The 24751-nt window shown below is 44.0% G+C and overlaps 1 protein-coding gene across 1 annotated transcript in view; it reads left to right on the top strand.

Annotated features, from left to right (window-relative positions):
• Positions 1-1303: 1303 nt before the first annotated feature.
• Positions 1304-24751, top strand: part of PPM1L (protein phosphatase, Mg2+/Mn2+ dependent 1L) — an 87969-nt gene continuing 64521 nt past the window's right edge. The window contains exon 1 of the mRNA XM_042881027.1: positions 1304-1808. Within this exon, the coding sequence (XP_042736961.1) occupies positions 1410-1808 (399 nt within the window). The 5' untranslated portion in view covers positions 1304-1409. The remainder of the gene's footprint in view (positions 1809-24751) is intronic.

The raw sequence follows: 24751 nt of genomic DNA, 5'->3' as shown, positions 1-24751 counted from the left end.
GAATTTTGTCTGTTTTCAGACCCCCGTTCTGCCAGCTGGCTGAAAATCCCTCCCGCTCATTTGCAACTCAGGCGGCGCGCTGAATTGATTTTATCCCGGCAAACTTCTGCTCGCAGTCACAGCTTGTAATTTCCATTGCTGAGCAGTTATCAGAAAAACAACTTTTGGAAGTGGGTCGGAGAAAGAAAATACACATTTTCAGGAGTTCCTTTATTCTTTTCATTAGCCTTGTGTAGACACCCTCAACTATTGGCTTGATAATTTGGAAATGTCTGCTTCTGTTCCTCTTCACCCAAAAGTGAATTGCATGTGAGTGCATCTTGGAGATCATTTATTACATGTAGAAGGTAATCTTCCACGACTGGCTTCAAGAACAGCCACAGCCCCGTCTTGTTTCTCTGTTTCTCTGGGTTTGAGTGGAGTCGGGGCTGCCGAGGGGTCTCCAACTGCTCCTGGGCTGGGAGCAGCTCAGCCCGGTGCCTGTAGCCTGGGGGAGTCCAGCGGTCGATCACACTGCTGCCCCCCGATCACTTGACATCGATCTTCGCTTGAATCTACCTCTTGCTGTTAAATCCACAAGAGAGATGTTTTTGGTCGCTATTCCCGCTAACAAAGCACGCACAGCACTGAGAGAGCTGGCAGGAGAGGAGACTCGGGAGGGGCCAGAACAGGCAGAGACGCCCGCGGGGAGACAAGAGGTGACGGGAAACCCGCAGACACCCCTGGGAGATGCCTGCGGGGCTGCAGGCTCCCGGCTCTCGCTTCTCTTGGGCGCAGCCCCGCCGGACTACAGCGCCCGCAATCCCTCTCGCCGCCGGCAGCCAATCCGCTTGGCCTCCCGCGCGGCGCCCGCCGGGACTTGTAGGCAGGCGGCGGGGCCGAGCGAGGAGGAGGCGGTGGCGCCCCGCCCCGAGGGAGGGACGGCGCAAGGCGCGGGGGGCACGGCGGCCAGGTACCCGCGGCGGCGGCGGCCCTGCCAGACGCCAGCTCGCTGCGGCCAGCCCCTGCCTCCGCGACGCTGCGAGCTGCGAGAGCGCCGGAGCGCGGCTGTCTCCCGCGGGGCCCCGAGGAGGAGCAGCGGCCTAGGGGCTGCCCGCGGCGGGCTCGGGCTCGGAGGGGTGCCGCGGCCGCAGGGGGTGTGCGGCACCGGCGGAGCCTTCCCCGCCTAGCCGGGCCGGGCCGCTTCCCGCAGGAGGCACGGGGCGCCGCGGTGCCGGCGGCGGCGGGGCGAGGAGCGGCCCCCCCGGGGCGCCGGCCGGAGCGGGGAGCCGCGGGGAGCGGGACTCGGCGCTGGCCGCCTGCCGGCCGCGCCCCGGCCGAGCATGCACTGATCCGCTGCCTCGCCTCGAGCCTGTCCCGTCCGCCGGGAGCGCGTTGCATGGTGTGGGGATACACGGTCTCGATAATAAATGATAGAGGATACAATGACTTTGCTGTCTCTGCTGGGTCGGATCATGCGTTACTTCTTGCTCAGACCGGAGACCCTGTTCTTGCTGTGCATCAGCCTGGCTCTGTGGAGTTATTTCTTCCACACGGATGAGGTGAAAACCATTGTTAAGTCCAGCAGGGATGCGGTGAAGATGGTGAAGGGCAAGGTGGCCGAGATCATGCAGAATGACAGGCTCGGGGGGCTGGACGTGCTGGATGCCGAGTTCTCCAAGACCTGGGAGTTCAAGAGCCACAACGTGGCTGTCTATTCCATCCAAGGCCGGAGGGATCACATGGAGGACAGGTTCGAAGTAATCACCGACCTGGTGAACAAGACTCATCCCTCCATCTTCGGGATATTTGATGGGCACGGAGGAGAGGCAAGTGCTCAACTGGAGAAGGGGTGGGGGGGAGGATGATTACAGGACGAGGAGCGGACGTGTCCTTGCCTGTAAGGTTCGAGCGGTTATCTTGAGACACTGGGGGATTCCTTTCCTCTTTGGGGGAGTGGGTGGGGGGGAAGAGTCTCTGAGTAGGGAGGTAGGAAGGTACTCTATTTGCTTTCTCTTTCATTACCACTTTCAGTTGCAATGTAGTGTAAATGTGTTCGTGCCCTCTCTGCCCTTTACAGTAGTAAGGTTTAATTAAAGTAAAAGCCGTTGAAGGTGGCTCCTACGTGCACAGAATAATGCTGATGAGCACAAATTCCCTGGAGGCATCTTTTGTGAGCACGGAGTGCCGTGTGCTCTGATTTTGGCAAAGGGCTGTCAGGGGCTGTGCTCGTCAGCAGCGCTTCCAAAGGAGCATCCTGCATGCGTTCAGCCTCGGAGCTGGGCTGTGTGTGCGCCTTCTCTGTGATTCGCCCTCCTCTGAAGACAAGTAGGTCATGGAGAATGAATTCCACACTTATGAGTTACATATTGGTTTAACAAAATAATATTTGTGTTTTGTACTTGTCCCCTTCCTAGTGGCAATCCAGAAAAACTGTTATTTTGAAACTCATGGTGTTTAACCTCTGAACTTATTAGATAGTGGTTTCCTTTCAGTTGTGCTGTGCGATTAGTGTTCTTTCATGCTGTAATATGTCCTTTATTTTAGATGACAAATGTTGAAACTATAGTTTCCTCTTTACTTAGGATTGTGGTGCTGCCAGTTAGCTTTTTGTATGGCAGAAAGCATGTATTTCATAACTGCGGCAAAGAAGTGCTGAAGAGGAGGAGGTTCCTTGTATGACATTAGATCCAGCATCCATTATGCAAGGGATGAAATTATCTTAAGGGTTTTGTTAGGGTAATGGAAGCTGGAGAGGAATACTGAAGTTTTTCATGCAAGTAAAGCCGAGTGTAGTATACAGTAGGAGTGCTTGGGTTTTAATCCAGCTGCTTCCACAGGTCAACTATTGAATCCTTCCTAGAAGCTCTTGGGCAGTGACCAAACACAGGAGCACAAAGGTGGCATCTGCTGTCCCTCTAAACCTGTGAGTGCTCGCTGGAAAATCCAGGCCTTGGGCAAATAGTTATAAACCTTCTCTTGTGTTGCTTGCACAGCTGTAAAGTGATAATGCTTTTTATTATTATTATTATTATTATTATTTTTGCAGTGTCCAGTGTTTAAAAATAAAGGCAGCACTTTGGATATTGAAAATTGTCAATTTCATAAAAATCATGATTGTGTTTGAACTTTGTTTTCCTTTTTGTGTCTTTTTTTTTTTGGTTGGGATGCAGTTGTGCCAACTCTTATTGGCAAACTCGTGTCAGATCACTGTTCCTTGGCCTTCGAGGAATAGTAGTAGGAATATGTGTACATAACACGAGCTGATCCACATCTTCTCATCAAGGGATATAACTTCTGGTCTGTGAATTTGGTACATCTGGCTCTTTTGTTTTCTGAGGCTTTGGACAGGAGGGACTTTGTTCTGTCTTTTGTTGTCTTCCCTGTTGTTTAAACCCGGCGTTCCCGTCTCAAATGATGAGCCAAAATGAGTCTGAAAGAATATCATCTCATTTTTAAACAGTATTCTGAGATTGTTACCAGTAGAAATACAGTGTCAACAGTTAAACTCTGGCATTGCTAAAGAAAGATTTGATTTCTTTCTTCAACTTGTATCATCTGTGTATCTTGGTCCACGTTGGATTGCACACTCAGTTCCTTTAACCCAAAGCTAACACAGCATAGCAAAAGGATAAGGAAGTGCCCTATGCGTATATGTGTGCGTATAGACATACAGATATATTTTGTCGTGGAGCTTGAAACTACATCCATAAAAATGTTAGAATTGTAATACTAGATCTGTGCAAAGCTCAATTACCTTAATTGTTTCGATTCCCCAGGGAACATTTTCTCACTGTGGCCAAGTGTGAGCGTTTCTCTGAGGCCTGCCATTCTGAAGGGCCTTGTAGATCTTCCTCCAAGCCTTACTGAAGTTAATGTTTAAAAGCGTAAGAGCGTCACTTATTTGTCTTTCTCATAAAATCCCCAGCTGTTCTTTGTGGCCTTTTCTCCCACAAAAAATAAGTGTCTGATGGCTGGGGGCATCGCTTGTTCTCCCACCCAGTTTTTACTTAGAACCAGAAACGAGACCTGTATGCTTTGCACACAGCAAAAACAGATGGCAGAAAGTCGGTTCTTTATCTGCGGGAATCATAGTTCTCAATAGAAAAGAGGGGGGAGAAAAGAAATAACAAAATGAATGGTTTTATTTAATCTGTAGTACATAATATTAAATTTCAAGTCTCCCTTTGGAATTGTTTTCTGGATGGCTTATTTGTATCTTTTTGTTTAAAAAAAAAAATAATCATGTAACACTTTTCCTGCAGAAGTAGCAAAGCCTTCGTAAAGATGATATTTTTGCTCTGGGCTCCCATCAAATATTGCTGTGTAGCAGATAAAGAAGGAAATGCTAATTTCTAGAGCTAGAAACAAACTGTTGTATGTGCAGGAAGAAATGGTTTTCCAAATGGACAATGCCACAAATGAAATGCTAGATTAATTCTTTCCAGCTGTATGCAAGGCAACACATCCCTGCTAATTACTTCCTGCCACATCAGGTTGAAGTAGAAGGAAAGAGAAGCATGATTCAAGTAACACAAATTACTGTGTAATGCTGGTTTATGAGGATATCCAAGTTTTGCTTAAGTATTGCCAGCTCTTTGCATAAATTCCACTTTTCTCTTATGTCAGGTGCTCTTCCATTTTAACTGTTTTATCCTGAATAGAATGGCAGTCATTGACTGAGATTTTGTGGCGAACTTGCTAAGAAAGCAACAGACAGCAATTATTATTAATGCACCATTACAGCGAAGGACGTGGTGCACTGCTGTATTGCTTGCTGTGGGGAATAACGTTTTAGAGGTGAAACTTGATGTATGGTGTGTAGTGTGCTCTTTTTATACAATGTCAGGTTGTCTTTTTCCTGCTGGCTGAGTAATTGCAATGCAGTGTGGGCAGAGGCAAAGAAACAGGCTAGGAAGAGTGACAAAAGTTTTGCCCTGTTGTCTCACTGAGAGACCGGTGAAAGGAGTCTTGAATGTGATGTAACTTAGAATCAAAGCAGAAGTGAAGAAAGCTTTTGTCTGCCGCCTCCTCAGCTTCTTTATCAAACTGAAAGATGCCTCGCATGTTGGCTTTGTTGTTGTTCATTTTTCTGACTGTGGGGCTGTCTGGACTGAGGAGTAACAAACCAGATAAATGATAAAATAATATTCTATGAATTTGAAAGCTGAGCAGTTAGAAGGAAAGGACGTTTCACCGGGAGGATTTAACCATTTTATCTATGACTTACTGAGGGTTTCTTTGAGATATTTAAGTGTTCGGTTTTAGGTGGGATCTCAGTATTGGTCGAAGATGAAGCAGCTCACCATCTGCAGTTTTATGATTGTGGCCATGTTGCATATCGTGTTATCAACCCTAGGAGGTGACAACTTTTAAAATGAAAGCATTAGGACCTTAAGGTCCTTAATGCCACCTGTGCTTGTTTGAGGTTGAAAACTGATGTGGACCACCAGAGTGAGAAGCTCAGTAACCGTCTCCTGAGAAGTGTCTTGCTTTTTTTTATTTCTCTTAACCTCCTGAAGTGTTCTTATCCACCTGGATAAGCAGGCTAGGGCTGTTTAGAGAGCTGCAGATACAGTGTTGCAGGGTGTGAAATACTCCTTGTTCATAGTGTAGGAAGCTCAAATGTGAAGGCAGAGAATTTGCTGTATGTATGGCTACGTATTCAACCATGCACAGAATCTTCTAAAGCTTTGTGGGTCATGGGACCTTGAGATCAGCAGCATGAACTGTTAGCAGAGATCTCTGGTTACTGATTAACTTTCAAAGACAAGGAGGGAAAAAAAGAAGGTCAGAAGATAGTGGTGAGTCCTTTTCCTTTTTGTCTGAGCCTATGGAAAAGTGAATGCTGAGGTAAAGCCTGGAGAAGGCAGCCCAGTGCCAGCTGCGTGCAAATGAGCCTGCTGTGCATTTGAAGTACAGGTACTTGAAAGCATGATGAATCCACCCTGATTCACTGGGCTGAGCTTGCTGCTGTGTGCTGTCTCCTTGAGGACTGCCACAACAAACGAGTTGTAAGAGGTTTGATTGGGAGTGAACTTCTGCTGTACTGCGTGCTTAGGTCACAGCTCAGGTGGTGGTGTTGAACAGCAGTGGGATGGCATAGTCGCCAATGAAAGGGAACAGTTCTTGGATATCGTATTGCAGGACCATGATTTTCTGCCAAGAAAGCTACAGTTGGCTGATTCTGGGGTCTGTGTTCCCATGTGAGCTGCAAAAATGTGATTATAATTGCTTAAAAGGTGCAAAAATTTGTAATTGGAAATGAGAGCCCTTAGCACTGTCACTCACAACTGTATTTATTCTTCGGGTGTGGAATTGAATCTTTTTCAATTTTTATAAAAATCGAAAAGTCAATTAATTTTCAGTGTATTCTGCCCACTTAGCTTGAATCGGTGCTTCTATGTTTGGGTGCACAGGCAGCTGCTTTAATTAAATCAGTTTTGATTCATAGATGCTTTTAGATTATGAGCAGTCATTTAACTTTCTCTCTGAGCTTGAATAACTCCTAGGAGGTGTTTTTGTGTGTGCTCCTGCTCCTCAGTAAGAGCTCTGCAGCTTTTGCCATAGATGGGATGGGTGTTTCACAGCTGCTGAGCAACAATGCTCAAGCAGCCCTCGCTGGAGTGCTTGATGCTTTTTGACTCAGTCCCACATCCTGCTCACATCCTTAGGTGTATAGGCAATATTTAAAGGCAAATGGAGGCTTGGTAATGAGGAATGCCTTAAAGGTGTGCAAATCTGTGCTACTGATGCTACTTAGTGTACTGATAGACAGTGGTAAAGGCGCGTTAGCTAGCTTTGTTTAGCACAGCGTCCAGCCAGGATGTTTAACAAACAAATGCGGCTTTGGGGCAGTGAGATGTTGAAACAGTCGGTTCTGTAGGTCAGGGAGCTGTGTATTTTTGAGTGTTAGACTAAAAATTTGTACTCTTTTGTCACATGAGATTACTAAAAGCAGCAGGTCACTCGAGCTTTGTGCACTTTTTTCATGTTTCGGTAGCTCTTTTGGACCACAGTAATATTTTTCCTTCTCTCCTTGTTGTTAGAGAGATCCAAATATTTAGGGTGTGAATTGTATCTTAAAACTGGACTTCTGGCTTTTGGCAGCTTCATTTTTTAAACAATCTCCAGGCTCCAGATGCTCTGTTCTGCTGCAATCCAGTTCTCCCTGGTTGGAGCAGCACAGCAGCAGCCCTGGCACTTCAGGTGGGCCCTGTGCTGTGATTCTGTTCCTCAGGCCTGAGCACCTCTAATTTTCCCCTTGATTTTGGGACCCTTCAGAGCTCTTCTGCTTCACCTGACCTGTTGCACATGTTTCCCTGGCACACGTATCACACCTTCCCAGCAGGAAATGACAGCACGTCCATTGCCCTCATGTTCTGACAAGGCCTTGCCTTGGCTCCAGGAGCCTCTGATTGTGCTGAGTTAGGATATATTGCTGGATGAGTCCCATCATGTTTTGTGACCCAGAAAGGTGTCCCAGAGCTGTCTGACACTAATGCTCCAAGGTCCTCAAACCTCAACACGCAGAGCTTGCTCTTCGTTTTGAGCACATCGTAGATTCTTAATAGATCCAGGAAAAGGAACAGAATGCTTGCTTTCTGTAAGCACTGTGAATCCATGGATTTCAGATGAGAGTTCTGAAAACTAGTTTAAGGGCAGCAGCTGCTATAATTACACACAAAGTCTGGGAGCTGCCTTTGCTGGGGTGTTCAGCCTGCGCCCCAGGGTACAAGAGATGAAGGCTAACGTGAGCTGCTGCTGCTCGTGCCGTGTGGCACATTCACGCTGTTTTAACTGAGCTGTGTGTTCCTAGCAGTGTCTTTGTGCCCCAGTATGAAAACCTCTATAATGAGCTCTGGAATGTGTTCCCTGTGCCACCACCTTCTGAAAAAGGGCGCAGATGAGAGTGAGGCTGTTCTTTCTTAGAAACAGCCTTTATGACTACCAATTCCTGACAGCTGCCAACTCCCTGGTCATGTTCAGGTTATGATCACCATTCTCGTCACTGGCCGTTACTTAGATACCAGCCCAGCTGGACAGACCAGTTCCTCTGGCTCAAGGCCATCTCTTTGCCCAGGAGATCTTCAGTGTAAAAGATCACGAAGGTTTAATGATCTTCTGTTTTTATTAGCCGCGTAGAGTTTCAGTTCACCCTGATGTTAACGTGACAACAGGAGACAGATACTTCCAGAAGGAAGTTTCCATGCTGACAAAGATGTACAGAAAGGCAGCTCGTGATCTCAGAGCTGTTATGAGTTGTATGCGTCATCAGCAGCTGCAGCAAGTTGGAGAGTGCCTTTATATTTTTTTTTTGTGCTTTCACTCCAGCCCTTTAGCTGGTGTTAAACACTTGGGCTAGTGCCTTTATTAAAGCAGTTTAAGATTTACTGCCAACTGTAATGATTTTATTTGGAAGTAATATACCTTTAAGCAATGTAATTTCTTTCATTATTTTGCTGATAAAATGTTTTGAAGGTTGCAGAGTATTAATGGGTAGTTAGTGCAGAGGAAATACTGAGAGTGCGTGAATCGTGGTTTGAGTAACTGCCCATTTAAGCCCTATGGCCTGATGCTTAGATATGGAAGCTGTTCCTGGTCTGGGATAAGTGATCTACCTTGATTGCAGTCAGGAAATAAAAAGGTGAAGCTTTTAAGTCTAGAATAAATGGCTACCTATAAAGTAATCTAAATAGAAAATCTACCTCTTTCTACTTGTGTAGAAGTGTAATGCCAGAAAAGCTGCTGACGTGGCTGCACCTGGTACTGAGCTGGGAGGAAGGCTCAGGCTCCAGGCAGAGCAGCTTCAGAGCTGCTGAGCACTAAAGCAGCCAGTGGGAGAGGATGAAGTGCCACTGCTTGGTTGGTGCTGTGACAGACCTCAGAGCGCAGAGTACCAGTGCTGCTGGTACAAATTGATTGTGATGCTGAAACATTGCTGGCTCCCATCATCTCCGACCTTGTCTGATTCACAGCTGTGTGAGCAGCTGACATCTCCAGCCAGACAATCAAAGGACGTGTTTTAACTGCTAAACCACAATGCAATTATCCATAGCACGTTATGTCGACAAACCTCAAAGTTCCCCTGGAGAAAGGAACATTTATTTGCATTTACTTTCAGTGCTGGAATGTTATCCCTTGCAAATTTTCTCGTTGTCCTTAATGTTGAAAAGGTGTTGCCCCCACTCCCCTGTCCCCAAAGCCCCCTTAAAGGTAAACATTTTAAGTTCTGCTACAGTAGCTGATACTGTCATACGGTACTGCTTTCAGTCAATACACTTTTAATGTAATAAATATCTTCACTTTTTCATTCTCTACCAGATGGAAAACTGCTGAAGGGCTCAGAATGTTTCTTCTGATAGTGAAGGTGCTCTCTGATGTGTTCCATGGCTCACTTGCACTTCTTTGAACTTGCATTTTAAATGGGAACTTGATTCATTTGCAGGTAGTCTACTCATGGACTCCACCAAAGAATTGCTTAAACTTTCCCTGCAATGTGTGTTCTCCAAACACACTGATGCAGAGGTATTGAAAAATCTGGTTATGATCAGTATGGGATTAAGAGGAAATGGAGGATGAAATGTGCTGATCTCCTTAGTTTCCCTTCTGCTTATTGCCCTGTTACACCTCAGGTTCTCCTGCAATTGAGATGAAACCACATCTTCTTATGCAAGAGCAATAGTGTTGGCTCCTGGTACTGGGAGCTGATGCTCAGTACCCCATGTTGCAGCTGCTGGCGTTCTCACAGAGAGATGTGTATGTGCTTGGCTGGTCAGGTGATGGAAACTCTGAACTGTACTGAGGAAAGTTGTTGGTTGGTTGTTTTGTTTGTTTAATACCTGCCTGAAAAAAGGGCTGTTGCTGTCTTTTCTGCCCATGCAGTTGGAAACATCCAGTGTCTGCTTTAGAATAACGAGGCACAGGGACTCGTTATTCCAAAGAGCAGAATGGGGCAGGGTGATGAGAGGAGGAGCTTTGATTGGAAGACAAGAGTGTGAGGAGAAATGGAAGATGGCATGTGGGTTTGCATCGTTGGTTGCCTTAATTGCTGTAAGGCTGGACACAGTTCATAACACAGCCCTAGCAGGACTATAGGGCAGCCATAGGAGAACTACTATCAGTTTCAGTGTACAGTGTAGCACTATTTATATACTGCTTGAGATCCAAAACCTGGGAGGGGTGTGTGTGTGTGTGTGTGTGTGTGTGTGTGTGTGTGTGAGGGGTTCTTCTGTAGCTTAGGATGAATATTGATTTATTTCTCTGTACACATTTGAGAAACAGAGAGCATGAATGTGAATTTTGGCTGCATCTCTTTGTGGCTCTTGAAAGCACGAACGGTTTATAATTCTGGATGCTCTGAAAAGGAGAGTTTGCCCTTTTTGTTCCTTCTGATGTCCATTGCTTTGCTGGCAGATATTGAGAGTCCTTATTGCTCAGGGTTTAAGGAACAAAATGTGGGACCAGCTGCTCGTGTCGTAGTGCCAACTGGCACGGAAATGTCAGACAAGAGCTCCAAGCAGCCCCTCCTTTTGCTTATGCACCAAACATAAATAGTCATGTGAGGTGTTGCATTGGTTTAGAGACAGTTTGATATGACAGACTTTTTCACTTTGCAAAGTGAATGTTTTACGCTTTCATATAAAATACATCACAGAAGTTTGAGGGTTGTTTTGTTTCATAAAAGGGAACTTGTCTTACAGCTACTATTACAGTCGTGGTTTTGGAAGGCAAAGTAGAGTGATTGAATTCTCTGTGGATGAATGCTGCATGAAAGATTTGTAATCTTTGGCAATTAGAAAATTGTTGCTGAGGTTAATGGTGGTATTATTTTTATCTTTGAGGGCAGGAGCAATCTCCTGCCTCCGGGATGAAATTATTTCAATCAGTGCTTTAAATAAGCACTTTCTATGATGGTTCGAATTTACAAGCGTTTAAATCATCAACCTGAATTCTTCTTTTGCTTTAGTATTTGTTTTAGCAATTATATCACTTGATATACTGCCTTGCATTATCTGATCTTGTATTGTTTGTGAAAAGGAGGATGGGACACGCTATCGGTTTCTTCTTAGAGATATTTTTTTTTTTGCCCTGTTCCTGTGTGGATATCAAAACTGTCAATAAAGGAGAAAAACTTAAATGAGGCCAACAAATGTATCTACATTTGTTAGAAGTTATGGAGTGGTTTGCTAATAGAACTTTTTGTGCTGGATGTTTTGACCCTATGGAGCGTGAATTTATTTGAGATATGCTTTGGGACTTTTGAGCTTGATTGGACATAGAAGCATATTCTGAGTAGATTTGGGTATCTCTTGGGATGTGTTGGCGTTCACTCTGCACACCTCAAGTTGTGTGTGCTGGAGTTTGTATATTCTCAAGTGTTCATGTAAACCCCCAAGGCTGACAATTGACAAAGCTGTTTCTAATAAAGTAAACAACATTATAATGCCACAGTGCAAGAGCCAAAAGCAAGTGTATCCAGCTCCATTCAATATGTAAGTTTTAAAAGCTTTTTTGGCATGTGGGTTATGCATCTCTTATTAAGGAAAACCTGACAGTGAAGGAAGATGAAAATCATGTTGATGAACAATAGGAAGGGACGTAACCTCAAACCCGCTCCAGTACAGAGGTTTTTTACTGGAATGCTTTGCTGCTGAGCTTCCCAGCACTCCCAATTGATTGGGAGAGTAGAGTGCAATTTGAGTGACAAGTGCTGTTCAACTTTGAGCTTTTTTTTAATATACAGATTGGAAATTTGGTAGTTGGTCTGTCACGGGGGCTCTGTGTCCACCTAGTTGTGTTTCTGATTCCAAGCATTTCAGAAGTTTATCAGGAGAAAACATCAACCTCTGTGAACAGGTGTTTTCAGATCATTTTACAGGCTTACATTTCAGTTTATGTCCCCTGGCTGTTAGGATACAAGTCAGTAATACAACTGAAAATAGAACTTCAGAGTCCCCCTCGCTTTTTCTCCTAGGTGCAGCTGCACCTTTTTTCTCTATCAGATGTGAACACCATCAACTGTGTAGCTTCTGTTTCTTTTTAATGTAATACCATCACCTGCCTGTTGCTTTTTGCAGTCTTCATTTTCCTCTCTTAATGTGGTTATTAAGAAAGTAATGATTCCTAAGACCTTGCAGAGTCGATGCTTATTCCACAGCAGCACTGTGCATCTTAATGGCCATCTTCTGTACCAAAACATGGTTCTGCTGTGTCCCTGTTGCTGTGAGAAGCCCTGATGGACACACCAGGGACGTGAGCTGGGCTGCTGTGGCTGTGCAGAGCCTGAGCTGGCAGTGGTTTCTCTGCCCAGCACTGCTCAGTGCTGTAGCTCTGAAGGCTTGTAGCTGGGGGTTGGTTTCATAAAGTGAAATCAGTAGTATGGAACAATATGAATAAGTAGGAAATACTTTCATGTGCTGCATGAGTGTGGCTGCATGGCACTGCTGGGACCTGGGACAGAATAGATTTTAATCCCTGCTGCCTCTCTGGATTAACTCCCAGACCTTCCAGGCCATCCTTGTGGAACTGCACGGGGGGAGAAGCTGAACTTCATCTTGGTGCTCACCTGCATCTCTGGATGAGAGGTGTGGTGATCTCTTTCTTTGATAACAACTCTTTCCCTGTAGTGAGCTGATGACAAGGCTTGAAAACTTGGCATGATTTGTTCTCTCTTGAGCAACGTAAAGGAGAGTCACTGCAAGCAATCTCTTCTTGCTATTCAACTACCACAGGTGTTGCAACGTGGATTCCTGAGGCTGTACTCTTTCTTTCCTCTAATTTTGAGGTGTTGAAAGGAGAGTTAAGTAAATGCCCTGGAAGACTAAAGTTTTGTGCTGCTTTTAATCTAGGAGGCCAACTGCTGAGAGGCTGGGGCTGTGAGCAGAGCAGCTGAAAGGAGTATGGGTAGTGCTTTCTGATGTAAGGGCAAAGAAATTAAACTAGGAATCAGTATTTTTTTAATATTCTTCATACAAATGCCACAGATGATCTATTTAAGTGTTTTTTGGAGGCTTGACTTTCAGAGTTATGTTGATAAAACACTTAACACTGCCCCAGTTTTTCTTCAATTAATGTATCTGTATCACAAGACTGTTGCCCTTGGCAGTGAGGAGAGCTTCAAGGTGAAAGTATGGATTGGGAACAATAAAAGGAAATGAGATAAATTAAAATTGGGAGTGGAGGACTGTGTTGTTATCATGCCTTCATGTAGCCACGTGAGGAGAGGAAGCAAATGAACCAAGGAAAGATAGTGCATGTAAACCCCAGCTGAACGGGGATCTTAGCATTGCTTAAGCAGCTCTGTGCCACTGGAAAAAAAAACTTGCAAGTGTTCTTTGTATGCAGGAAGAAATTAGTGAGAAATGAGGGAGGAAAAAAGTGACAGAGCTAATGAATGCCTGATAGGAGCATACATATAAAAAATTAAGTAGATAAAAGTAATTAGTGGTAGCAGTAAGCTAAAGCCCAAGCGGTGAGTTGCCAGGGAATCTAGACTTTTCTAATAAACAGTTTCAAGTTGTGTCACTGCTGCTTTGCCTACTTCCATCATTAAGCCATAAAACCCAAGAACTTCTTTAAACATCAGAGTTCAGGAGCCTGTCACGAAGCTCTCTCTTCAGGATGAAAATGAGGCAAAACACTCCAGGGAAGCTGTTCTTACTAATGTATCCCTGCAGCTGCTGGGTCCTGCTGAGTGCAGGTCCCATTGATGTACTGCAGGAGGCTGAGCGTTTCTTTGCATTTAAAGTTAGAGCTCTCTGGCACACGCAGGTGTGCAGGAGCCTGAAGGGAGCTGTGAAGGTCTCACACTGGCAGTGCTCTGTAAGTACTTTGCATTTTTTTCCCTCCATCTCTAGCTGTGGTGCTTTGGGATGATGAGTTGGAGAAGCAGATGGGATTCCTTAAGAATTGCTGGCTTCCTGCTCATCAGCAGGGATACAAGGCCAGAGTTGCACTGGTTGAAGTTTGCCATCCTTTGCCTGTCCCTGTTGTGCGACCTTCAAATCTGATCGTTCTCAATATTTGAGACAATTTGAACCAGCTGCAATTAGTAAATGCATTAATGATCTCTTATTTGCATGTCCTTTAAAAGACAGGAATGAAATACATTGCAGCTGAGTTTCAAAGGGACCGAAGTAATGATGGGCTGACCTGCCTGCTGCAAGCCTCACGTACCTGCTGGGGATGTGATGACTTCTGGTCGGTGAACCTGAAACAGGGGTCCTTTCTTATTGCTGTTCTCTTCTTCAGTAGGAGAATTTATAGTGCTGAAGGATGCTATGCATAGCTTGAAAAGAGCTTGACTTAATATATTGAAGAATAGAAGCTGGACATCTTTGAGCAAAGCTTTAAAAAATACAAGAATAACAAGCCCTGTTTTTTCCTTCTTATGGAAACCCAAAATCAATTAATTGGTTTCTTGTTTCATGCCAGTGAAGATAAGAACTGCATGCTTGGAAGCAGCTGCAAAGCTGTGCAAATTCTGTGCATTTTTTCAATACTGGGTATTCCCATGCTCCACTGAGAGGTGTTATAAGAATCAGATGTAAAAGTGCAGTTGCACAGGTGTGGGTATTTTGTATAATTGCAGTGCACCGTAACGTACTTCAAGATTTGCAGAGAGCCAGTTTTGCTCCTGTTTTGCTATGTGAGTTCTTATCAGGAAAAATCTTGCACAGAAGCTTGAAGCAGTAATGGATTTAACACTCATTTAAAACTCGTTTCTTAAGATGAAGAGAAATATTGCAACAGAACGAACACTGTGCTGGGTTTTGGCAGTTTGGGGACTGGCGTGCCCCTACCACTGCTGTGCCTGCAGCATACAGAAGTTTGTTAGAAGCAGCAAAGGGTGCTGTGATGTGGAGCTGCAGCGCTGGGGCTGAACAAGGATGTGCATGGTTAACCTGGGTGCCTCTCAGATGCTCGTCCTGCTGAGCACATCAGTGGTACAGCAGCCACATGCTGCTAATATGCAAAGAAGCTATTTAAAATTAGCACTTCAGTCTATAAATTTATCTTCTGCTGTCTCCACTAGACCTACTTAGTTCCTCTTCATTTTACCCAGCACCCAAGTTGAAATGTTTTACTGCTTAAATAAAATATTTGACAGCTATTGCAGGAGCTAATACTTGATGGTTCTGCATGAAACTAGATCACTGTTCATTAGGATGAAATTGAGATTTCTTGCTAATTAGGGAAGATAAAAGTGCTGCTTTGTATCCTCCTGTATGAGAGAATTTAGTACTAATTACTCATTCTGTGATTTTGTTTTTCACGTACATTTTTCAAGTACAGTTTTAAAATCCTCATATCCTTTCTTGAAACTGAATTTCAGTCTGCACTCGGCAATCTGGATTTAGGAGACAAATAGGGAAGCTGCAAAGCACCAGCTAGCACTGTATCTGGGATTTATCAGTGTTAGTAATTCCTCTTGTTTCTCTGGACAAGAAATCTGCATGCACACTCATTCAATAAATGGTGTGTGGGTAGGAATGCACTGCGTGTTTGGCCGTGGTGCATACGTAAATAGTGTGAGGTCAGACTTGAAAATGCTGCTGTTCTTTTCAAGTTGAAAGCAGATAATAACCATAGATGTTTTATACGTGGAAAGTGTATTTAGTAGAGCTTTTATTAGCAGTTGAGTGTGGACTTCTTTAAAAAGAAATCCCTTCTTATGTGCATATGTGTTTAAGTCAGTGATATTCAGCTGTCGTTGCCTGTACTCTGGAAGCTGGGTAGGCTGTCATCCTCAGCATCTCAGTGCAAGCTGACTTCAACAGAGGAGGAGATTGGAGGGTTTATTGGACTAACTTCTCGTTCCCACTTCAGAAAGTTGCTTCAAACTATCCTGAAAGTGAAGTCTATAAATTTTTTAAATTGCCCATATAGTAAAAATTGCAGACATGGTAGCTGAATAATTAATTGCTCCCTGGTTGTAATCCTGGGGTGAATGCTGCCTTCCCAACTGCAGATTAAAGTACTCAAGTTGTCTTCAGTTGCGAGGCCTTGGTCTAGATGGAATGGAAGCAGAACTTTGAGACCAGAAAGAGAAAAGACTTGGGGCACACGTGAGGGAAGAGATGAGGAAGAGCAGAGGGTAGGAATTGCGGTGTTGTGCAGCTGGATCCAATTTAGTTTTTGCTTTTTGTTAGCGTGTCCAGGACTAGTAGTCTGCCCTTTCATGATCTCCCAGATGGTGTTTGCAGCCCTTGTTTGGCTGACAGAAGACAACTGGAATGACAGCTATTCATTGTGTCAGGGGAGCGCCTTGCGTGGACAGCAGCCTCGCTGTGTGGGAACCGGTTCAAAGGCTGTTAACTGATGTGTGTTGATACACAGAAACAGAGGTTGTGAAAAACATGTCAAGTGTGTGATGTAACCCAAAGGTTTATCCTGTCTTAAAAGAAAGATGGGAGGTTTCTTTAGCAAAAAGATGCACTGTGACATTTCGCCATCTGAAAATGAATGAGAGACATCACTGAAAATGTTCAATTTGAAGGCTACGGCTGCTCATCTATGAAACTTATCAGAGCTGCATGTCAGGAACAGAGAGGTCGAGAGAAAATGTGCAGAAGATGAAGAATCTGGTGTTTAGGTATTTAGTAGGAAAGAGGCTCTTGAAGATTTGTTAGTTTAGATTATTCCAAATGGAAAAATAGGAAACTTTAAAACAAAACAAAACACCTCTGTTGGGTCAGAGGCTATGTCAGAGATGGAGCGTTTGCTGTGTAAATTGTGAGCTACTGAAATGGGGGAGTGATATATGAGAACTTGCTTCACTAATTATTGTGGAAACTCCATTTTGCTTACGAAATATTTGGAGTATCTATTGTAAACGCACTTAAAAGAATTTTTGTGTTATTGCTGGATTTATGAGTTCTATTTAAATTAATCCCATCTTAAAAAAAAAAAAAAAATTACTTCTCTCTAGAGAAATAATGCCATTTTAAAATGGGAATGCAGTCAGATTTGTGCCCTGTGATTATTTCATCTTCCCAGTCCCAACAAATGATAGTTCCCCTCAGTAATGCCTGAGGCTGGGGTTGAGGTGATGACTCTCCTGTGATAAATACTGATTGCACTGATGTCCTCCTGAGTTCAGAGAACATTCTTGGTTTGAAATGTTAAAAAGAAATATCAAATAGTTGCGCTGTTCCAACAGGTCTCACAATATTATCCATGGCTACATCAGAGACAAAGAACTGATAAGCACTTAATAGTTACTTGAAATGATCTAATTTGTCTGGTGACGCAAATACACGATGGTCTGCAAGATCTGTTGAAGTACTGGGTGACTGAATAGGGAAAAGGTGTGTTGTAACAGACAGCAAACACTGAAGTTCAGGATGCAATACACAGACAGCTTCTGGTCAGCAGACTTGGCAGAGGGTCTGTGTGGTTCTGAAGGAATTCCCCAGCCATGAGGTCATCTGGCCTCCCTGCACAACAACACCCAGATCCCAAACACCTACAAACTGTGTGAATTTTGTCATGGCTGCTTTTTTCTTTGGATATCTTCCTGTTCAAGATCATCCCAGTTGTGTAAGATTTCAGGCTGTCGCAGGAAAGCTCTCTGATGCAGTCTGCTACTGGCCGCTCTTGCACCTCTGACTTACTGAGATGTGTTCTCCATCTGCTGTTTGGTTTCTTCTGGGTTTTCCTCCACCCTTGTTTTCTGCTTAAAATCAGGAGCAAATATATTCCTGTATTCTGGGAACTCTTAAATGTGCAACCACATGTCCAAATGCTGGGCACAAGTAACTGCTTCCTTGCTTTGCTCTGTGAGGAGGATAGATTTGCTTTCTTTGTGATGAATTAAGCTCCAGTTAACTTCATGTATAATTAAGAAAGCTAAATATACATTTCTTCTAAGGCAGGATTTTACATACATAACTAAATGTTCCCCAAGAAGCGATCCTCGTCGTCTTATCAGAAAAGCCACAACTATGGCACTGCAAATGGCACGAGTAAATGCAAGCTAATTCCTTTTTCATGGTGAGCCTTGTGTGCTTGTAATAATCCCTTTCCTGCTGTTAAGTCAAAAATGTGGCACTTGGTGAGAAGGAGCATCCTAACTGAGGTGCTGATTAAATGTCTACTGTGTCAGAAGTATTTACCAGTCAGCTTTCTTAGGTCCTGTGCCTTTAGGTTTAGTCTACTAGTTGGGAACAGAGCAGTGTTGGTCAGATATGTGTATTTACACAGACACCTGTGTGTTATTGGAGTCATGGCCTTTAAATGCCCAATAAAAGCTCTGTGTGTGTTATAGAACACGAAATATTTGCAGAAGACTCAACAGACCAGAAAGTGGCAATAGTGCCCTTGGTTTTCATGCTAAATTCAGATGCCATTGTGAGAAGAATGAAATATGGGAAAGCTCAAAATGGAAACTATTATTCCACTGAAGCCTGGAATGCACCACAGATTTTCTAGAGGCGTAATGAGAAATTGTTTTTTAAGTAGCAGATATATTAGCCCCAGCAAACAGAATCAAATTCTGTGGATTAAAACTTCCTGAAGCAGGTGTTGAAATCTTTAGCAGGCTCTGATTAATCCTATGGACTGGGTTGAAGGTTTGCTGTTCATTTGTCTTTTCCAGAAAACCTGAGGAAACGGTTCATGAGTTACATATTTCCAGCTGATCAAAGAAGCTGCAGTAGATATTGGCCTTTTTGAGATACGTGTGTGGTGGGGGGGAAAAAAAAGGTAGATTTTGTAATTATCAGCATGAAAGAGCAGCGCCTGCCCCACGAGGAGTCAATTGCCTTTGAGGTGGGAGCCCTCGGCCTTTGAGAAAGGAAGAGAACTGTAGCAGGATGCTTTTTTGCTAGTGAAAAGAAAGATAACCTAACGGTTCTGAAATCTGATGTCAGAACGTTTGTTAGAAGTCTCTCAGAGAATCTTTAATATGATCAATGTGCGTATTTTGGTGGCTTTTTAGAGGCTTTAGTGTGCCTTTTTAAAGGAAAAAAGAAAGCAGAAAACAATCGTAGTAGGACATTTCAGTTACTGAGAGATGCAGTGAAAAAGCACTAATCTGCAGTGAGTAATACAGTGTGAAGGTAGGCTGGGTGTTATTGGGAAATTTGCCATGTGTGTAGCTTCCTGCTTTTGATTTGGAGGCACAGAGTAGCTTTCTTTCCAAGCTCATAAAAAATAGCTCTAACCCGTCTTCCTCAGACTATAGTCTGTATTTTCTTAGCTCTCATCTATATTCAGAGGTTCTGGTAGACTGACATTTAATTTGTTTGCACTAAATTACTTTGCATAAACATACAGGTCTTTAAAATCCTTTCTCACCAACCCTAGTGCAATGGCAAGCTGCTGCCAGGAGGGGAGCTCCCATTCTGTGTGCTTTTTCTCCATCCTCCTCAGGTGGTGCTGTGATTGTGGTGGTCACACAGCCACGGGCTCCTAAATTTCCTGTGGATCTGCCAACCTGGCTGACGCCAAAGATACACAGCTCCCAACACAGACGCGAGGAAGTCTCAGGAAGCTGCACATCCTGCTTGGGGTGGACCCACATCTGCCCGAGATGTCTTCACCCCCAGCGACTTGCTATGGCGAGGACTGGTGTCAGCAAGCAGTCCTGGAGCATTGCTTCCCATAGAAGAAACCTGCCACAAAGATAGCCAACAATGTCAAAAAGGTTCTCTGGCAGATAGGATGTTTTTCCCCTTCTGCACAGTATTACAATACTGATAATTTTTTGTTGTTGTTGTTCATTTCACAGCCATTTCCATTTTTCCTCCACTTTCCTGTCCAGTAAATCTACCATTTTTCTCACTGGGTTCCCTAAGAAAACCTCGTCCATCCCACTGACTTCTTTAACACCACTCCTTCAGCTCTGCCCCTGCCGTTGTAACTTGGACAAACCTTTTTGTTCTGTTCCAGTTGCTGCACTTCTCACAGATCTACAATTATATCTATTCTTTTAACTGGCTTAGTTGCATTTTGCCTGTTTAATTTTTCTTTTCCTGGACACTCAAAACAGTGCAATTAGATTTGTTTCACTATTAGAATAACTCTGGTATTAAATGGGGAGGTTGATGGCCCTGCCTGTGGTGGGGAGTTGGAGCTTCGTGATCCTTGAGGTCCCTTCCAACCCGGGTCATTCTGTGATTCTGTAATAACTCTCCATGGTCTTTGTTTCCTCCATGATTTCACTGTGCCACAAAAAAAAGCACAAAAAAAAGGACATTCCTAATTCCACGGCTCCCTGAAGGTACTGTCCTAGTAAATACTAGGCGCCCTGTCAGCTGACAACACTGAAATGAGGTTGTTTTATACAGCTGGGTTGGTGATGTCCCTCCAAACAAAATGCTGTGAATTTTTGGGGGGGCTTGGTTTTGTTCTTTATAGCCTGCTATAACATCACAAACAAACAAACGCGATGCCTTGCAGAGCTCCTCTACCAAAATGAGTGTACTTCTAACAGTTCTGTCCCATGAAATCAGCTACTGCCAGCCAGCTGGTTTGAAGCTCCCAGCCTGCCTGCATCAGGCCCTGCCCCCAGGTAAGGGCTGGGCAGTACAAGGCAGCACCATCTCAGGGCTCAGTCAGCTGCAGCTTTTCGGCCACGGCTGTACAGGGGTATTTATCTATTCCAGAGGAAGTCTGATACTGGGAAAGTGCTTTTTACCTCTCGCTGAGCCGCATGTACTGCAGCCCATTGCTAAATGCTAAGTTTCTCAGCAGTAATAACCAGAATGTGCTTTTGGGGTGTCAAGCTGCTGGCTCAGCCTATGCTTCTCTCCTGCCCTCCTCTCTCCCTGACACTTGCCTGACTGTCAGGAGCTGCTTCAGGCAGCTGAATTGGTGGCAGTTTGTTTGCCCTAGCTTTTAGCTATGAGGCATGAGAGGGAATGTGTTGGGCAACTTTCTCTTAAATGGGGCTTCTGTCTGCAGAGGCTGTAGTTTCAGGCACTTATTTTTCTGTGCAACTCTGACATAAAGAACCTGCTTTTCCTTCTGAAGGCAGTGCCTCAGGTGTCAGACTCTTTGTGATAGTCTTACAAGTATTCCTGTGACTCATTCACTACATCTCAGCTGCTGCTTTCTACCCCCACCCGATCTTCCATTGCGTTTTTTATACCTGGATCTTGTTGGTAATATTTTTTTTCAATTCAGAAACTTCCTTTTCAAACCCTTCCCGACTTCCACAGATCAGCTTAGCTCCTCTGGCCTTACTGTCCTGACTGTTCTCTGTTGACCCCTTTACTGCATTCTTCTTTTTCCTTTCTGAGTCCGATTAAACTGCTTGCAGTTTTCGGTCAGTCTGTGAAGCTATGGGGGAAGTAATTGCTTCTTTAGAAATGTTTCAGAGGTGTGGGAGAGTGGCAGTGGTGCTTTCCTGCTCCTATGCGTGCTACAAAAGCTCAATCCAGGCATGGATTATGTCTTGTGAAAGGATATATTGCCTAGGAAGGAGGCAGGGTTGGTAACTATAACATGATGTTTGAGTGCTTGGTTTTGTGTGAGCATCCTTTGTACTGGGATACAATGAATTACTTGTCTTTGATATGATAAACTGTTATTGCAGATTTAAAAGTGCTTCATAGTATGCTAGGCATAGTAGAGACAGAGCAAGTCTCCCCAAAGGCTCTATTAATATTCATTACAGAGTTAATAGCATTACAACACTCCAAAACAGACATAATATAGAGAGAAGAAACTTTGTGGGGGTTGAATCTGAGGACTGTGAGCTAAAAGTAGCTGCTGCACTTTTGGAGCTGGAGCTTGTTGGCAGCAGGAGCAGCGCCACTTCTCTCCTTGCAGCCATTAAAAGACAGGTGAAATATAGCATTGCAAAGCTTCACATTTTGAGCTCCATAAATCCAGTTGGAAGAGGTACCCAGGTCTCTTGGCACCAGCTCTAGGCAACCTGTTGTGGTGGCCACAGGAACTGCAGTGATGTGCCCAACCTGGCAGCACTCGGTGCTCAGGACTGGTGTGCAAAGCACACTGAAATACTTGCCAGGGTGCATCTTCCCTATCAAACAAAATCTTGTGTAATGAAACCATTGCTCTGCTAAAAAGTAAGCTGTTTGCTCTGCTCGTGCGACTTTGTGCAGCATTCTTGGTATTAACAAGCGGTTTATTCTTAGCAGTGCTCATTCAAAGGAAGCAGTTGTATTTTATAGGCAGAAGGTGGCTAAAATGGAGCAATGTGTTCCTAGAAAAACTGTGTCATTAGAATAAAAAAGGGACGGACTCCATACCAGCAATTGGAGTAGGAGTTCCTGGCTGATTTCCAACCCGTTTGGTACTTTGGCTGTTGTACTGGTCAGTACTTTCAGGCTTTTCTTGGCAGTGTACCCAGATGCCATATGTTTCTTCTTTACAGTTAAGTCCCCCAGTTAGTTCCTCATTGGATCCTAGGCAGAGCTTTTGGGGGGGGTATAAAGGAGCTTTGTGCAGCAGAAGATGAGGGCACTTTGTCGATGTTTCTTTAGGGCTGGACCCCACTGCCTGTCTGATTCATTCAGCCCTAAGGCTGCCTCTGAGGGCGAGCTGGAGTAAGATGGTGACAAACTCCCCAGTACTCAATACATGGATTCAGTGCCTTATTCTTCTACCATTTTCTCACTATCTAGTTGCAAAATACCTGGTATCCCTCACTGTTTATAGGTATTACTTGCACGTTTTTTTCCTGAATGTGACATTGCAATGAATTTAGTTAGGAGTTGAAGCTGGGGCTTAGCGTGCAGTAAATTTGAGTCTCAATGAAATGGCATATTATTACGTTTGCTTAGGAAGGTAGCTTTTGTTGTCTTGGACTCTTTGCATCTCACACATTCTCGGTATTTCGATTTATCACCGTTTTGTAATTGGAAATGTGTGCGATTCCAAATTGGCTTTCATGCGTCTTGACCTGTTTAGTACCACCTCTGCTGCATTTATTAGCTCTGAATTGCTTTAATGTAAAAGTAGGTGTTCCATTTGATGTTTGTTTTGTGTTCTCTCTTCAGTGTAGCAAAATTTAGAGAGAGGAGTCAGAGATTACCTAATAATAGCTGTAAGTTTTATGAACAAGGCCATAAACACTGCGTTTTCTTGCACCGCTGCAGGTGGGTTAATTAGTTCTGCTCCTCTGTGGCAAAGGAACGGAGTGGTAGGTGGCAATCAGCTCTGTTCTGATGTGTTCCCAGCTCAAGGGACTAAAGCTTTTGAATGATTGGGTTGGGGGTTGTTTATTTTTAAAGCCAGTAATTGTCAAGGCTGAGTCTTTGTAAGGTGTGCTTCTGCCTGCTTAGGTGTGGGTAATAAGATCTGTCTGTCTCTTGAGTGGAATCAGTCTGAGCACCATGTGGATGAGCAGCCTTACTTTGGTAGTCGATTGTAAGAGCTTTCGATTCTTTCAGAGCTGTGGTTAAAATCAGGCAGAGAAAAACAAAAGGACAATTATTAAAATGTCTAAAATATCAATGAAAAGACAGCAGATTATTCAATTCGTACATTTGATGGTGCTCAGATGGCGAAAATACCAACTTCTTAATTTGTGCCTTAATGATGTTTTTGAAGGGAAGATTTAGAAAAGAATAATTATAGGAACCGAAGGGGATCAATGTTTGCAAATGATGTTTAAGAACCCTTTGCTGCGGCGTCTGCCAGTGGCGTGGAGGCCTTGCATTGCAGGGTCACTGGGGCAGCAGAAGGTCCCTGCTGTGCTGCCATCCTCTGCCTGCTGTTACGGGCGGTTGCAGCATCGCATGCAGCTGTGTTTGGTTTGGGACTCAACTTCGTGTCTCCCTGAAAGTCTGTGCCAGCGTTGGTGTGGAAAATCGTGCCAGGAAAACAAGTGCTGCCATCTCACAAGTCTCTTGAAAATCAGTCACTGACATAAGTCGCGTCTGTTTAGGTTTTCCCCTCCTGCAGCCTAAGAGACGCACTGCCCTAACCCTGCCGGATATGGTAACAGCACGTGGTGCAAAGCTTGCAGAGGGTTCTGTTGATGGATTCCTTCATGTGCTGCTTTATTGCCCCCTCAGAGCACAGCCTTTGCTGGGTTTATTCATCCCACCTCATCTACACTCCAAAGAGTCTCTTTAGACCAGTGCTGGCACTGGGTTTTAAACCAGGGGTGACTTTGATGCATCCTGTTTAGGAGACTGATGGCTTGGTGTTATTTTGTTGTTTTCTCTCTTTTTTCAGTATAAATTACATTGTCTACCTGCATGATAATTGTTTAGCTGGGTGCAGACCACAGCTGGTCAACAGATAAGTAACCAGTGATGTAATTTTGAAAGCGAGAACTGCTTACTGTGTTCGTGTAAAGAAAGGTGAATGTCTCCTCTATCTTTGTTTCAGAAGATTTGAAGGCAGACAGTCTGTGATGAAACATACATAGGAGAATCACTTTATGACATTAAATTTGTAGAAGAGCTTTTGGAAATAGCCGTGAACGCGATAAAGATGACTTTATGCTCCCATCTGTTGAGTTGCAGGCACAAAAGAGGTGTCTTTGTGTTAAATCCGTGCTGTATGACATGAAACAGTCAAGCTGTTAGAAACAGATAAACAACTCGATACGGAGCTCCTGCATGCACTGAGAGCAGCTTTGGCTGATGAATTTGAGGGGTGAAAATCATAATCACGCAGCAATTATAAAGGCTGAAAGATATTTTGAATTAGAGTTTCTAGCTTCTTAGAATTCATTTGATCTGATCTAATGGGAAGATTTAGGAGGGGTTAAGATAACAAGTAGCAAACCTCTAATTTTAAAATTGATTCCCTGCAAAATCAATTATACTTCAAAGTACATTATGCT

The sequence above is a fragment of the Lagopus leucura genome, unplaced genomic scaffold (assembly GCF_019238085.1).
Source record: "Lagopus leucura isolate 7727_CA_CO unplaced genomic scaffold, USGS_WTPT01 Super-Scaffold_100029, whole genome shotgun sequence".
NCBI lineage: Eukaryota > Metazoa > Chordata > Aves > Galliformes > Phasianidae > Lagopus > Lagopus leucura.
Note: the sequence above shows the minus strand (reverse complement) of the source record. Positions and strands in the feature narration are given on the sequence as shown.